Genomic DNA, 15,328 nt, shown 5'->3' on the forward strand with positions numbered 1-15,328 from the left:
CGGGGTGGGATTTATGGTCATGTTATCGACAGAAATAGAAATGTCAGGCAGGAAGCTTCTGTTCTTGGGTGGGAATATTATTAATTCAGTTTTTGAAAGATTGAGTTTGAGTTGGCGAGAAGACATCCAAGATGAAATGGCAGAAAGACAGTCAGTAACGCGAGACAACACAGATGGTGAAAGATCAGGAGAGGATAGATAAATTTGGGCCACGCCCCCTTTCCGACTTCTACGGCTGCCAGCGGCTGCACACTATGTGCAGGTCCGCTCGGCAGTGACAGTGTGCTGTCCGGCTGCTCTGATTCTGTTTAAAACACAATCAGAGCAGCCGGGCAGCACACTGTCACTGCTAAACGGACTTGCACAGTGTGCAGCTGTCGGCAGCAAGTCCCTGCTAGGGGGGGGGGGCGATCCACCACTGCCTTGAACAAATTATATAGACTCTAAGGGTGCCGCAAACTGCAAAAGTTTGGGAACCACTGCGTTAAAGTGTTCAAAACTCAATTCCGGCAGCCGAAATGGATGGTTAATGCACTCAGCGCTTCATTCTGATATTCATTCAACTAGAATATATAGCTATGATATACAGAAATATATATATATATATATATATATATATTATGTGTGTAATATATGCATTCATATATATACACACACAATACACTATATATGCAATATAATATGTGGAATAGCTGTTCCACATATTACAGAGAAAATATCTGTGTAGCAGAACAAAATGCACTATATATATATATATATATATATATATATATATATATATATATATATATATATATATATATATATTACCTAATCCCACGCACAAATGCATAACTAGAAAGCACAAGGAATGAATGTCGGATTATGCAGAGTGTGGGAAAGCATTGTTCCCCCGTGGGGTCTACAAGTCGCGGGACCTGTTCACACTGAGGAAATGAATGTAACAGATGATAAAAGTTCAGCAACTTCTTCTGACCAGTTCCCAGTTAACCACTTCGTGCCCGTGTGACTGACAGCCTCCCCCCTCCTCCCTGTACACCGCCTCCCACGTGCAATCCTGACACTGTAGCTTTAAAGTTCAGCACATTTCCCCTTGTATACAAACACAGTCACTAATCACTGGCTCACCAGCTACCCAATTCTTTGTTTAAGGTGGAGCGGATGGGATGCTTCACCTGTCCTATAAACGCTGGTGTATTGCTCTCTGCCAGGGACAATGCCATTCCTCGTGTGGCACACACCTTAAGTGAGGTGGTGCTTTGGGTGCCCAGCTCCTGGTTAAGGTAGGCAGGCTCCCTGCTCTGTGCAAACTGCTGGCAGAGGCGTCGTGCCACCTTAAGCTGAAGTGTTGCTGTGCAGAGTGGGAGGTTATATAGTAGCACATGGATATGTTAAAGCTGTCCTGTCCCTACAGGGAGCCCAATGTCCAGGCATACTGCAATGATCTGGGCAGCTTCTGTGCATGGCACCTTTATACTTACACTGCATGTTATTGCAGCTAAAACTATTGTTCCTAATGTTGTGTCAATGCAACCTCAACTGGCAGCTGTCTGTAACTGTTCCTAGCTGCACAAGTGTCATTACAAAAGTGTATCCTGCAGTGTGGCATTAAAGGGGTTAATGTGACCCTAGGGCTGTAGTTAAAGGTCACTAAGCCAGGATTGGCACCCAGTGGCTATCCAGATGTTGTGCAGCTACAAGCCAGAAGATGATTGTGGCATGCTGGTAATTGTAGTTCCACAGCAGCTAAAACCTGAATCCTATCTAAACAAGAGGCACCTAATATCTCATAAGATCCTGTCATCTGATAAAAGGTGCAACTGTCCTAATGTGCAGACAGTGATGTTTTTAAAGGAAGACAAGAGTTGTTACCAGCTGAAAACAGCTAGAATTATATTTATAGATTAGTGACTCAAAAGAGAAAACAGACTAAGGCAACTTAGATCGTAAGATGTATATAGGTTTTAAACAGGGCTCACTTGTTTATTTTTTAAAAGAAAAAAAATAATTATTGTTTTTAAATACAAAGACACTGGATATCACTATTTATTTATATATATATATATATATATATATATATATATATATATATATATATATATAAACAATTTATTATGTAAACTGTCTGTTAGAAAATGAGCTGCTTTTTGTGTTATAACAAAAAGCATTTGTTAAAATAAAACATCTATAGACAATGTCTGTTACTTGTAGATTAAGATGTCTGTGGTTTAAAGACTGCAATTCACTAATTTTAGTCTGACCTTTGAGCTCCTGTCTGCATTAGTTTGGTGAACACTTTATTTGGGCATTTAGTTAGTGTTCTAAAATAAATAATCATATTGTTTTTTACTAAAATTAGATTACTATTAGATTTGTATGTAAGATGTGCTCATTTTCCAGTCTTAGAATGGTTAAGCACAAACATTAAGGAATGGTACCATGGTTAAAAGATTTTCCCCCTAAAATGTTTGTCATTAACAATGTCTCTAAATTTTCATATTGACCTGTCATACTTTGTTTTCTCTGTCGTACCAGGCACTTCTAACCTTGTGTGCTGTTTACCAAAAAGGTATTGAAGGAGAAATATTTAAAATTCAATACAGGTGTCTTATGGTCATGTGTATATAGAGATCTTGTCCTTTTGGATAGGAGGCTAAATCAGACATATCAAGTCATCCAGTGCTAAGGCCGAACAACCACATTGCATGAGGCCTGTTAGACAACTAAACCTGGGCAGATAGGGGTCACCAGCCAACAAGATTTATGGGCATAACCTTTTAATTTGATTTTGGCAAGTATCATTCTGAAGCAACCTGCGCAAAACATGGGACCAATTTGCCCAGATCATCGCATGTGTGGGTAGCATAATATCCTTATAAGACGAAGATATTTTATAGCTCAGGTGCTCTACCTGTACACATACTTCAAGACAGGTAGAACTTGAGTATAATTTACAATTGTATTACAAGCAACCAAAATACCAAACCTGTGACATTAATTAATACATATAGAGGTCACAGACATGCAGTCAGTGCTCTGTAGTCATGCACCATCATCATCAGTTATTTAAATAGCGCCACTAATTCCGCAGCACTGTACAGAGAACTCATTCACATCAGTCCCTGCCCCATTGGAGCTTACAGTCTAAATTAAATTAACCTACCAGTATGTTTTTGGAGTGTGGGAGGAAACCCACACAAGCACAGAGAGAACATACAAACTCCACACAGATAAGGCCATGGTCGGGAATCAAATTCATGACCCCAGTGCTGTAAGGTAGAAGTGGTAACCACTATCAGTATGTAGAGTGGCATCACATATATAGTAACAGTAAACCTGGCACTGAGGGGTGATGCCAACCAGTTGGAAATAAACATTGTAATGTACTTTTACCTAGAGAGGGACATCCCATTGCTTAGTAATCCTGTACAGTTAATTAGTGCAGCATGTAACACTATAGTAATATAGGTAAGTGGTTAGCACTTCTGCCTCACAGCACTGGGGTCATGAGTTCAATTCCCGACCATGGCCTTATCTGTGTGGAGTTTGTATGATCTCCCCGTGTTTGCGTGGGTTTCCTCCGGGTGCTCTGGTTTCCTCCCACACTCCAAAAACATACTAGTAGGTTAATTGGCTGCTATCAAAATTGACCCTAGTCTCTGTGTGTGTGTGTGTGTGTGTGTGTGTGTGTGTGTGTGTGTGTGTTTGTGTATTAGGGAATTTAGAGTGTAAGCTCCAATGGGTCAGGGACTGATGTGAGTTCTCTGTACAGCGCTGTGGAATTAGTGGTGTTATATAAATAAATAGTGATGATGATGATGTCAGTGTCTGTGGGTAACAAAGGATTTTATTAATTGTGTGACTATGGGGGTAACAGTGGTTATTAGCCTCTCCAGCTGCTGGGGAACTACAAGGTCCAGCATGCCCAGTGGCCCCATCAGGGGAGCCCAGCTCTCAGCTCAGGGCTGTGTGTCCCCTTTAAGTGGACCCAGGGGCCGTCCTCAGGATCGCGAGATTTGCGGCCGGAGATCTCGCGAGAGCGGGCGCCGGGGCCGCGATTGGTTCACAGGGTCTGAATGTAAGATGGCGCCCAGGGAGCTGTGAGGCGAAAATAATCTATCGGAGAGGAATAAACCATCAGGACGGACGGAAGGCTCCAGGAGCGGAGCCGAGGCCGCTGGGAGTGAGGTGGTAGCGGCGGCTGGGGGGGGACAGAAGGCCGTGAGGGGACCGGCTGCCTGCGGACAACGAGCGGGCGGGGAGGTGAGTGATACGGGCGGGATCGAGGGGGCCTCAGCGGCAGCCCCGCAGTCCACACATCATCCCCCGGGGTGTGGGGAGGAGACCCCGGGGCAGCGGAGTAAGCACAATACCCCCCTATCCCTCTTCTCCTAATTACCACCAGTGCGCGCCCCCGACGCTCGCCTGTCACATCGCGGGCGCGCTCCCTCTCCCCCCTCCTCTCTGCCGCGTGCACGCTCAGACATCCCGCCGGGGGAAAAGCGCGGGATCTGCCGGCTCGCGACACGTCACACAGGCGCGCGCCCGCCCCCTCTAGCGGCTCGCGCACGGTCAGTTCCCCCCCCCCCCAGGAGGCGGCGGCGAGCCGGGCGCGTCCCCGCCGGGAGGGGGGGGGGGAAGAGAGAGGGGGGTGTTATGGACGGGATTTTGGGTCTGTACGGCTCGGTGGTGGTTGTTTATTATTGGGTGGCGAGCATTCACGTGACGGCTGGCAACAGTCCAGGAGAGCGCGCCGCCCGCGACGGAAAGAGGGCGGGGCCAGAGAGAAAGGACTGGGAGCGCGGGAGCGCGCACGGGAGGGGGAGGAGGAGGGGGAGGAGGAGGTGGGGGGAGAAGAGATGACAGAACATGACATCCCCCTAAGACTGGTACACAGGAGACACGTCAGGGCTAACAACCACACACTATATATATAAATAAAATCTATCTATCTATATCACTGCTTTATGTTGTTCACCCATCTAGATGTACCATGATTTATGCTGTATGAAATAGTATATAGAAAATTCATGTAGGTGCAATCACTAGGGACAGTGGGGGTGCAGAAAATGAGTCATTGAGACAACAAACAGGCTCAGACCAATGTATATCCATGTGTAGTACAGGATGCAATTTGGCCTAAAATAAAATGCACTTATCAGTCTGTCATTTGTTGACAACTGTGCTCCACATACTACATGTGCACAATCCTGGATTGCTTCCTCTATTGCAGTGGGGGTGTATATGGTGGTATACCATGTCGCCACTTCTCCTGCTGCCCTCAAATTTCAATCACTTACATTTTCCATACCATCACTTTGACTGCTGAGTACTAGGCCGTCTGTGGTTCTACAGCTATTGTGGATCTACAGGTCTAAGCACATCCTTATAGCCAAAAACCTGTCTTACAGAGCACTGTGACTACAGCTGTTATGGGACTACAAATCTCAGCATATCTGACCAGCATAAAGCAGCTGTGGAAGGACAAGTCTCTAGTGTGCACCGTCAACTAAAAGCATGCAGAGAGTTGTGGTTCCAGAACAACTGGAAATCCAAAGGGTCCTTAATCTCTTTTTTGCTGTCGACCATATTAGTCCTGCTTAAAATTAATGGCTCCAAGTTATTTCGTCTTTGTGAGTAGCTGCTCGTGAGATAATAGGTAGCTGCTTATTGTGTGATAAATAAAACACAAACAAGATGTCTTTACAATGGTCTCCAGATGTCTGGTAACCCTGCGTGAATATATAACGCTTAAAACTGCAGCAAAAGCAAAATGTAGGATTTATGGCCTATAGGTATCCAGGGACTGTCTGCTAACAAACGTGCATTGTTTTATTATATTATGTGAGATGCTGTGTACCACGTTTGCTTTGGAATCTCGTATTTGATCTGAAATAAGGATGTCCCATGCTGCGTTTTATCACTTGGCTCTTTCCACATATTCCTGTATCATCTTCATTCCTACCCTCCCTATATAATAGAGTGGCTTTGTGCACGAGCCTCCATTGTAGTAGCGGAATCCTGTATTACATGCAGGCTCGCTCCCAAAGCACAGACGCTTTTGTAGGATGGGAATTCCCTGACAGAGACAAGGAGGGAGGGTGAGCGAAACCCTGGGTTCAGCAGGAGGCCACTCTGTCTCCAGGTCACTCCTGGCTATGACATTAACCCCCTGCTGTCTGCAGTGTACTTATATCGGAAGAGGTAGGATGTAGCAATTCTTTGTTGATGTTCTATTGGGCACCAGATAGTTGATTGTCATTTGTTGTTTTTTTTTTGTTTATTTTCTCCTCCTTTCATATTGTCTTGTATATACAGAATGAAGTGATCTGCAGTTAATTAATAACGCATCTTAAATAAAATATGAAATGTAATGATTGCACTTGGATAACTATTGAATATTATGGAGTACCGTTCTCACTAGGATGTAATGGACATTTTATTTTATGTGAGTTCCTATGAATATCAGTATTTTGTATACTGGCTTTTAATCACATAAAAACATGAAACATGTATTGTCTTTATTTCTAGTGAGAATGTGTTTATCTTCTATAAAAATAAAACCACAACACATATATACCTTCCTTTATCTGTTACAATACTAGAATGCACAGGATCAGATCTCTGTAATTTGTGGGTTGTCATCTATTGTGGAACTACAAATATCAGCATAACTGAGAAACATCGATCTAAAGTATTTTATCAATAGTTTTGTCTGTTGCTGGGCTAATATGTAGGTTTTAAAGGGTGAGCTCACATTTCTGCATCTAGAAGCTGTGTTTAATTGTTATGTAACAAAAAAAATATTGAATGTTTTGCTTCAATATTAAAATGTATTCTAGTATAATTATTTGTTAGATTTCTTTGTTAGTTCATTCATTTTTTTTTCCTTCCAACTTCAGGACTTCAGCGTGCGCTATGAATAATTCTTTGGAGAACACCATTTCATTTGAAGAGTATATCCGCATGAAGGCTCGGACGGTCCCGCAACACAGGATGAAAGAATTCCTGGACTCTCTGGCTGCAAAAGGGCCAGATGCCTTGCAAGAGTTTCATCCGGCTCCGAGCAGCACCATGGTGTACCAGCAGGGAGCTAACTGTATTTACACAGATAGTACAGAAGTGGCAGGATCCCTCCTGGAACTGGCTTGTCCCGTAACCTCAAACGTTCAGCAACAGAACCAACAAGAGTCGCAAATCCAAGTTCAGTCCCAACAGGTGCAGGTGACGTATCTGTTCTGTTTTTTACCTTTGTCCTAGTCTTAAAGGCAGCAACAATTAAAGTAATTGCTAACACAGCTTATTTAAATGTGGCATTATATAACTATTGTGCTAAGCTGACCTAGCTTTCCCATTCATGAAACAGTGAGTTCTCTAGAAAAGAATCTAAAATAATTCCTATTTGTCATCGTTGTGGTTTATTTAATAACCTAGTGTGACGTGCTTAAACCTGCACCATGTTATTACATTTTCTTAATCAACCAGGTGAAATAACAAGACCTTTTTTTGCCACATTTAAATGATCTTGCACAGCATGACCCGTGCTTCCGTTGCTCGGTTCAGTAGTTCATTATGAAGTTTTGCTTTCTTGCATATTTATACTACATGCGTGTATTTTACATTAAGTGAATACAAAAAAAAAATAGATAAGTGCAGCTTTTTTTAATTTGATATTTCGCAAATAAAAAGTGGAGGAATGAAAAAAAAAAATCTAACGCAAAAAGTGTGATTTTGACAGTGGGTGTTTGATATTTTAGTTTGAGCTCCCATTGTTTCCTTCGTAGTTCTTGTAACTTAGACACCAGTCTCACACTTGGTTACAGTGGGGGAAGCCTGGCCTGTAAATGCAAGTATGAAGATATTTTCATAGGCCCAAAGATTTTCAGATGTCTGACACTGTTAGCTCACCTCCGAGAGATGTTAGTGGCTGAGTTTCCATTATTGATTTCAGATTCCCGAAGCACTCATCAGGCCTTGGATTCTCCACCCTGCCCCTCAGCTGAATCGAATCAACCTCTCCCCCGAGGGGTCGCAGGACTCTGGTATTTCAGAAGATTTGTTGGTCAGTTTCCCTAAGCCAGCCTAGTGGTACATAAATCTATGCAACAGTGAAATCTCCCAAGACAGTTATCCTAAGCTGTACTGGTCTGTGACTAATTGCTCAGATCAGTGTTGTCATGATGACTGTGAGGACAGTGCCAGCTAAGCCCAAGCATCTATGATTGTGCTCCTACCTATATATATGTGTATCTGTGTGTATGTGTCATGTCCGAAATCTGAATTGAAGCTCACATCTATTACAGGCTGTTGTTGGTCTGTGATCAGAGCTGTAGTTTGCAGAATATTGCTGGGCTCTTGGGGTGTAATATCAGCAACCTGACAATATTAAAAATCGCCCATCTTCTCTACACAGTGAAGGCAGCTGGTTTGTGGGCTGAAGCCATATCCACGAGAAGGCAGCCTATCGATTCACTTGGAAACAGGAACATCACTGGGGCACCAGATTCCTAATGAATTGATACACTGAGCTCTTGTGAATATTGGCTGCACTGGTACAGAATTATCACATGTTTTTGTTTTTTTTACGCCTCCAGCCGACATCCAGCCTAGAGAATTGTGAAGTTGGTTGAGTTTGACTCATCCACTTTGACCACCCTATAATTGGGTGAATGCATCTCGCAAGAATGGATACACCTGTTTCGGGTTTCTACATGTAGCAAATGTCGTCATTCCGCACATTGACAATCGTGGGGGGATTGGCGGCAGAGTTCGCTCCACAAACAGATTTCTAAGCAAAAGCATTTATCACCCCTCCCCCCCCCCCCTCGTTGTCTCATCCAGGCGTGTGGGAAAATTACAGACAGGCTTCATTTTCCATACCTGTACCTAGGGGTATATTTACTAAACTGCAGGTTTGAAACAGTGGTGATGCTGCCTATAGCAACCAATCAGATTCTAGCCTTCATTTATTTTGTACATGCTACAGAATGACAGCTAGAATCTGATTGGTTGCTATAGGCAACATCTCCGCTTTTTCAAACCTGCAGTTTAGTAAATATACCCCCTAGAGTTATCTAAATAAAAGCACTTCTAGCTGAGTTTCCTATTGAAGTGAATAGAGGGATGTCTTACATGTGAAATGTCAGAGTACTTCTAATACACTCAGTGTAGTCCAACACTATAAACGCTTCAAATAAAAAAAAAATCCAGTAGAACTGTTGGATCCACAAAACAATAACATTTGGTCTGGTAAGTAATGAGCGGAAAAACTCTGGTTGTAACGGTTTCCTGAAATCCTAAGAGAAATCTGCTACAGTAATGGATAGAATGAATCTTCTGTTCTGTGTATTTGGTGCATTGCTGATCTCCCTCATCCTCTCCTGTTATCTCACTCATGACTCCTTTAAGCCTATCAAGTTTAACCCTTAACAGTTCTTATTTTCTGTCTGCTAGATGTTTGGTAGCTGCCACTGAAAGGCATTTCGAGCCAGTGGCGGATCCAGGGGGGGGGGGGGGCGATCGCCCCCCTACCAGGGGCTTGCTGCCGACAGCTGCACACTGTGCAGGTCCGTTCAGCAGTGACAGTGTGCTGTCCCGCTGCTCTGATTGTGTTTTAAACACAATCAGAGCGGCGGGACAGCACACTTTCACTGCTGAACGGACCTGCACATACTGTGCAGCCGCCAGCAGCCTTAGAACACAGAAAGGGGGCGGGGCCTAAATCGCCCCCCCTAAAATCGCCCTGGGTAGGACAAATGTCTGGGTCCGCCCCTGTTTCGAGCACAGAATTTCAGGCTAGTCCTATGGGGATGGTTAATATCAGTATTGGCTATTCTTCAGTAGTAACTGTACAAAGTGTTACCAGTGTGAGACAATATTCTGTTAAATCCTGTATTTGGGACTAGGAGGTAACTTTTTGTTTTGGGGAGGGGGGGGGATTTATAAAATTTTATTGGACATACAAGTTTGACTACCTACTAAAACATGTCCTCACATCACTATGTTACACTAATGCGTAGAAGTGTTCATTTTCTCTGGCTGGGGAGTCAATCACCAGATCGTTTAGCTTAAAATAGGTGGCCATGTTATTTCCCCTCTGCAGTTACCATTGAAGTAATTATATGCCCACTTCCATTCATAATATTGTTTTTTTTTTAGTTTTGGTATTTAACATTTATAAGATGCTGCAAACAATAATAAACACATATCCTAATATAGCCTTCGATGTGATTTCTCCCCACAGTATTGCATATAGACGACAGCATCTTCACCTTCATTAAATTCTAACTCAGGTGTCTGTTAGCTTTTGTGTGGGGTTTTTTTTTTTCGTGTCCTCTTGCAAATTCATTCTGGATTGTGCAGTTAGATGATCTCATTTGATTATGTTACTCATGATAGTGTTTTGCTTAATGTTGCATGCATATATATATATATATATATATATATATATATATATATATATATATATATATATATATATATATATATATATATATATATATATATATATTTTTTTTTTTTTTTTATTGATTACTAGAAAATGCAGGATTATAGTTGAAAGATGATTCAGGCTTTGCTGGTGGTATCTCTATGTGGCTTTGTGGTCATTTAATCTGCTAAAACTTTCCTTTCAGAACTCTTGTCCTTGTTTTTCCACTGGGAACCTCACCTGTAACTCTTTATTTTTCTCTAATTGCTACACTAAGTGGTCAGTAAAGTAACGTATTAAGCTGCGGAGATCCTTTTTTGTATTTTTTTTATACTAAAATAGGATGTGGGTAATTTATTTTCTTACAATGTGATTTCATCCCTTACTGAAATATACATCCCTTTATGGCCTAGAACATTACTGCCTTTCTTATACTTATGTCCAGAGAGGAAGAACAAAATACACAGAATGCTTTGTTCGCATGCATTTAAATAACATTATTTTTTCGCTTCAAGTTCCTGTTTATATAATGTTTTGCTGAGAATGATCGTCGTAAACCTCCTGAGCAAGAAGTTTCATTTTAATGTGTGTAATAAGTGCAAAGGTTATATATACTACTACTAAGTGCTGCTAATTTGTTATACAGGTGCAGCAGTCCCCCCAGCAGGTGACGGGCCAACAACTCTCCCCGCAGCTCAATGTCCATCAGTCTAACGAACAGTCGATCCAAGTGCAAGTCCAGATCCAGGGCTCGGCTCAGTCTCAAACACAGCAGAGTGCGCAGACGATACAGACTCAATCCCTCCAATCCCCTAGCCCTTCACAGCAACTTTCTAACTCCCAGTTACAGATTCAGCAGATGCAGCAGTCTGACATGCAGGACGATCACATACAGCACCAGCAGATTCAGGCGCAGCTGGTGGCAGGACAGTCAGTGGGTGGTGGGATCCAGATACAGACAGCTCTTTCCCCACCACCCCAGCAGCAAGGCTCTCCCAGGGATGGAGAGCGGCGATCTAGCTCTTCAAGCGTTCTTCAACCCGTAAAGAAACGCAAGGTGGACATGCCCATTACTTTGTCGTACGCAATTTCCGGGCAGCCACTTGCAGCCGTTCTTGCAATCCCACAAGGCCAGCAACAGAGTTATGTGTCCCTGAGGCCAGACTTACTGACAGTAGACAGCGCCCACCTTTATGGGGCAACAGGCACCATTACAAGCCCAACGGGAGAGACTTGGACCATCCCGGTTTACTCGGCAAACACCCGCAGTGATTTGCAGCAGCAGAACATAACCCACATCGCCATCCCCCAAGAGGCCTACAATACCGTCCACGTAACAGGCTCTCCAACCACTGTGACTGCTGTAAAGTTGGAGGACGACAAGGACAAAATGGCCAAAAATGCTCACGAGGAAGTGGTTCAGACTCTGGCAAACTCCCTGTTCCCTGCTCAGTTTATGAATGGGAATATCCACATTCCAGTGGCCGTACAGGCCGTGACAGGGGCATATCAGAACACAGCACAGACTGTCCACATATGGGACCCCCAGCAGCAAACCACGCTACACGAGCATGTTCAACAGCATCATCCGCTACAGGTAACTAGCTCCGTCCTGACGTGTGGAGAGTTTGTGTGAATGTGAACTGTTCTCATAGGAGACTTGTAAACATGGGTATATGATATATATTCTTACATAGGGGTAGATTATTCAAGCCTAAAAAGGAAAAGTGAAGGTGTTGCCCATATCGACCAATCAGATTCTAGCTATTTTCTAGAATGTACTAGATAAATGATAGCTAGAATCTGATTGGTTGCTATGGGCAACACCTTCACTTTTCCTTTGATAAATGTACCCCATAGTGTCTGACAAGAAAGGTCCTTGGCTATGTTTTGCGGTAGTGGAAAATATGTCCCACATTAATCTGCACTGTGCTCATTTTGTGGTGATAGATACAGAAAAGAGACGTATATCATATATGGGGAAGCTTGACTCCTATATTTAAAGGAAAATAAAATCTACATGGTCAATATAGATAACGATGTTCTGTCTGCTTATGGACATTATAGACCTGAGTCATTAAGGAGAGCAAAGCATAAAAATGGAGTAACATTTGCACCTGGCCAAAACCATGTTGCATTGGAGGGGGAGGTAAATTGAAAATGTGGGAACAGATTTATAGTTTGGGTAGGGCATGTCCTAGATCAACTTTAAATTTCAGTGTAGTAATAAAGCTATAAGTATTTGTGTGCTAGATGAAAAAACAGCCAGTATTTAACTTATGTGCAAAATAATAAACTAATTTGCACCCCTTGCATTGGTACATGGTTTGTCCCAGAGAACATTACTGCTTTTTTGCCTTAATGACTCAGGCCCTGTATCTTCTGATGTTCTCCTTTCTGTACAAGTCGCAAGTGCTTACTCATGTTGGTCACATTATTATTGACTGGTGGGGGTTATGGGAAGGGTTTGAAAGAACCTCCTGCATCATCCTGCAATAAACTGGATATTTTAGGACACATCTTTGTCATTACTAGACTTAGGATTGTTTATAGAATACTTAAAATAATTCTAAGCCTGCAATGCAACTTAGTTTATATAAAATAACTTTATAACATTTACAAATAACTTCCGATTGCTTGTCAGAATGACATATTTGACATTGTGTTATTTAAGCTTTGTTTATTTTTTGTGCAAACGTCTAAATGTATATATAAATGGGATTACTAACAGGAAGTATAAGGACATATCATACAGTCTGCTGGTGGATTTACTCTGCTTGGGAATGGAGCTATTGGGCTGCACTAGGTCAGGAGAGCATAGTGCATGAGGGAACGTGATTCACCTGACACTGCTGGGAGCAGCAGGGAGATTTAGTTATATATAATGTGATCACTCTACCTGAGCATTGTGAAGGAACAGAATTGAATACGGCCTTTAATAACTTCATGTGGAGTGTAAGATCCCACACAGGATATCTATTAGAGAACTGTAGCTGGTGGCATGAGACGGGGGAAGGACGTTCCCAAACATCGGGATATATAACTTGGGTTGCATCATGCAGTACTCGGCTTATTGGGTCAATAATTGTAATTGCTTTTTCTTCAGTTTTGCTATAGAGACAGATGGTCCATCCTTAGTAAGCTGTTAGTCCTCCCTGGACAATTGAAATGTAATAACAAATACTTCTAGTAGGAGATGAGGAAGAGCTTTGGACATTACTGTCTATTTTAGAAATATTTTCTCCAGTTCCTCTTATTAGGCTTTTCCTCAGTGGGTTACACAGGGATTCGCTGCTACTGACAAGTTTACCAAAAATGGGTAAAGGAAACTCCTGTAATGAACCACTGTGAGGAACACTTACGGGAGATGTGGGGGCGTGTGTCAAATGTCCATTTACTCTTTGTTTACATCATTGTTTCCTATTCCTCTGTGCATCTGTCTGTATAGTTTTGAAAAATGTTTTTTTAAAAAAAACAAAACAAACTTGTGTATTTAATGCTGACAGGTCACGGAAGAACATTTTTCAATGATCTTTATACTTTATCTGTTCCCTGTCATTCGACCTTGCTAAGCTCCATAGAGGTCCATGATATCTATGTGAGCTTCCGTCTCTCATCCGTTGAGCTGTCAATAAGGGAAGGGAGACGGAATTACCCAACGCCCATTTGTACAAGCAGCAAACCTTTATGATTAAAGGCACAAATCTCTGACACAGATGGAGCTGCAGTTTTCCACTTGTGACCTAGTGACAGTGAGGAAATGTGTGATAGGAAGATACATTTCCTGTAGTAATGTATTTATATGTAAGGAGCCACTAGGCACAGAGAGTCCGTTGGGTTCCAGAAGTGAATGTAATGTTCCTCTTTGGAATGGCTGCAGCAATATTGACTTTCACCTAATAAGAGACCCAAATTCAGCTGTAGAATTAAATCTTCAACTGTCCGGGAGCGTAAGCTTTATGCAGAGGTTGTTGTAGGTAAGTTATCCAAGGTATAATCACCTATATATGAACAGCGCTGAAAAATTATCTTCTATGACAGAGTGTATTTTAAAATAAAGGATTGGCTAGATCAAGATATTAGTAAGAGATATGCATCTTTAAAATACATTAAAAACACAGAAACGCTGTCAAACTGATGGTACACATTTATTATAAGCAATTTTCAGGAGCCTGAGACCTGTGTCATACGATGATAATATTGTACATATGAGAAGACACATGTCAATCTTTCATATAGTCCAAACCTCTTAGGAGCTAAACCGCCCCACGTGATCTTCTTATACAAAACTATCACTATGATTTCAAAATAGTTTGAATTTAGGTTGAGTGGACATTTCAAATAAATCTTTGCTGTTATGCACTTCACAGATATGCCAGATACGTTCATAATCCAATACTCTTGTTACCACTTTAGAGGCTTTAACTTCTCTCTCTCTGGTGGTCTTGGATTAGTGGCTCCAACTATTGTTTCCTGATTTTTCTTCCATAGACACTTTTTCAAACCACACAAGCGCTGCGTGTGTACCGCTATAAATACGCCCATGGTCCTACTTAGGAGCAGGCTTCTTACATTTATTAGCCAACTGCTGTGAATTCTTACAATCGGCTTAGTGAATACATATATTTCTCGTTTACTTATAATACGGACATAGTACTCGGCGCTTTACATTGAGTTGATAGTGACGCAACCAAATAACATACAATGACATGAAACAGGAGTTAAAGATGGCCTCCGCCAAAGGAGCTTACAATCTAATAGGTGGGGGGAAACACTTGATACGTACATGTTCATGCCATACAGCCACTGTGTATGGTAATATTACAGAATATTTGTATCTAGATGTAACAAAGTTATAGTATGACAGTAAATCATTTGAACTAGTACAAAGGATTCAAC

General features: G+C 42.0%; 1 protein-coding gene across 3 annotated transcripts in view; it reads left to right on the forward strand.

The window, feature by feature from the left end:
* Positions 1–4,050: 4,050 nt before the first annotated feature.
* Positions 4,051–15,328, forward strand: part of QRICH1 (glutamine rich 1) — a 30,453-nt gene continuing 19,175 nt past the window's right edge. Inside the window, exons 1-4 of one of the 3 annotated variants that reach the window (XM_075183566.1) lie at positions 4,051–4,263; positions 6,903–7,224; positions 7,952–8,062; positions 11,076–12,026. In XM_075183566.1, coding sequence (XP_075039667.1) covers positions 6,919–7,224; positions 7,952–8,062; positions 11,076–12,026 — 1,368 coding nt within the window. In that variant the 5' untranslated portion in view covers positions 4,051–4,263; positions 6,903–6,918. Of the gene's footprint in view, positions 4,264–4,606; positions 4,890–6,902; positions 7,225–7,951; positions 8,063–11,075; positions 12,027–15,328 lie in introns of those variants that run through there. The other 2 variants (XM_075183568.1, XM_075183569.1) reach the window with 2 other exon arrangements.

Source organism: Mixophyes fleayi, chromosome 8, assembly GCF_038048845.1.
Source record: "Mixophyes fleayi isolate aMixFle1 chromosome 8, aMixFle1.hap1, whole genome shotgun sequence".
Lineage (NCBI taxonomy): Eukaryota > Metazoa > Chordata > Amphibia > Anura > Limnodynastidae > Mixophyes > Mixophyes fleayi.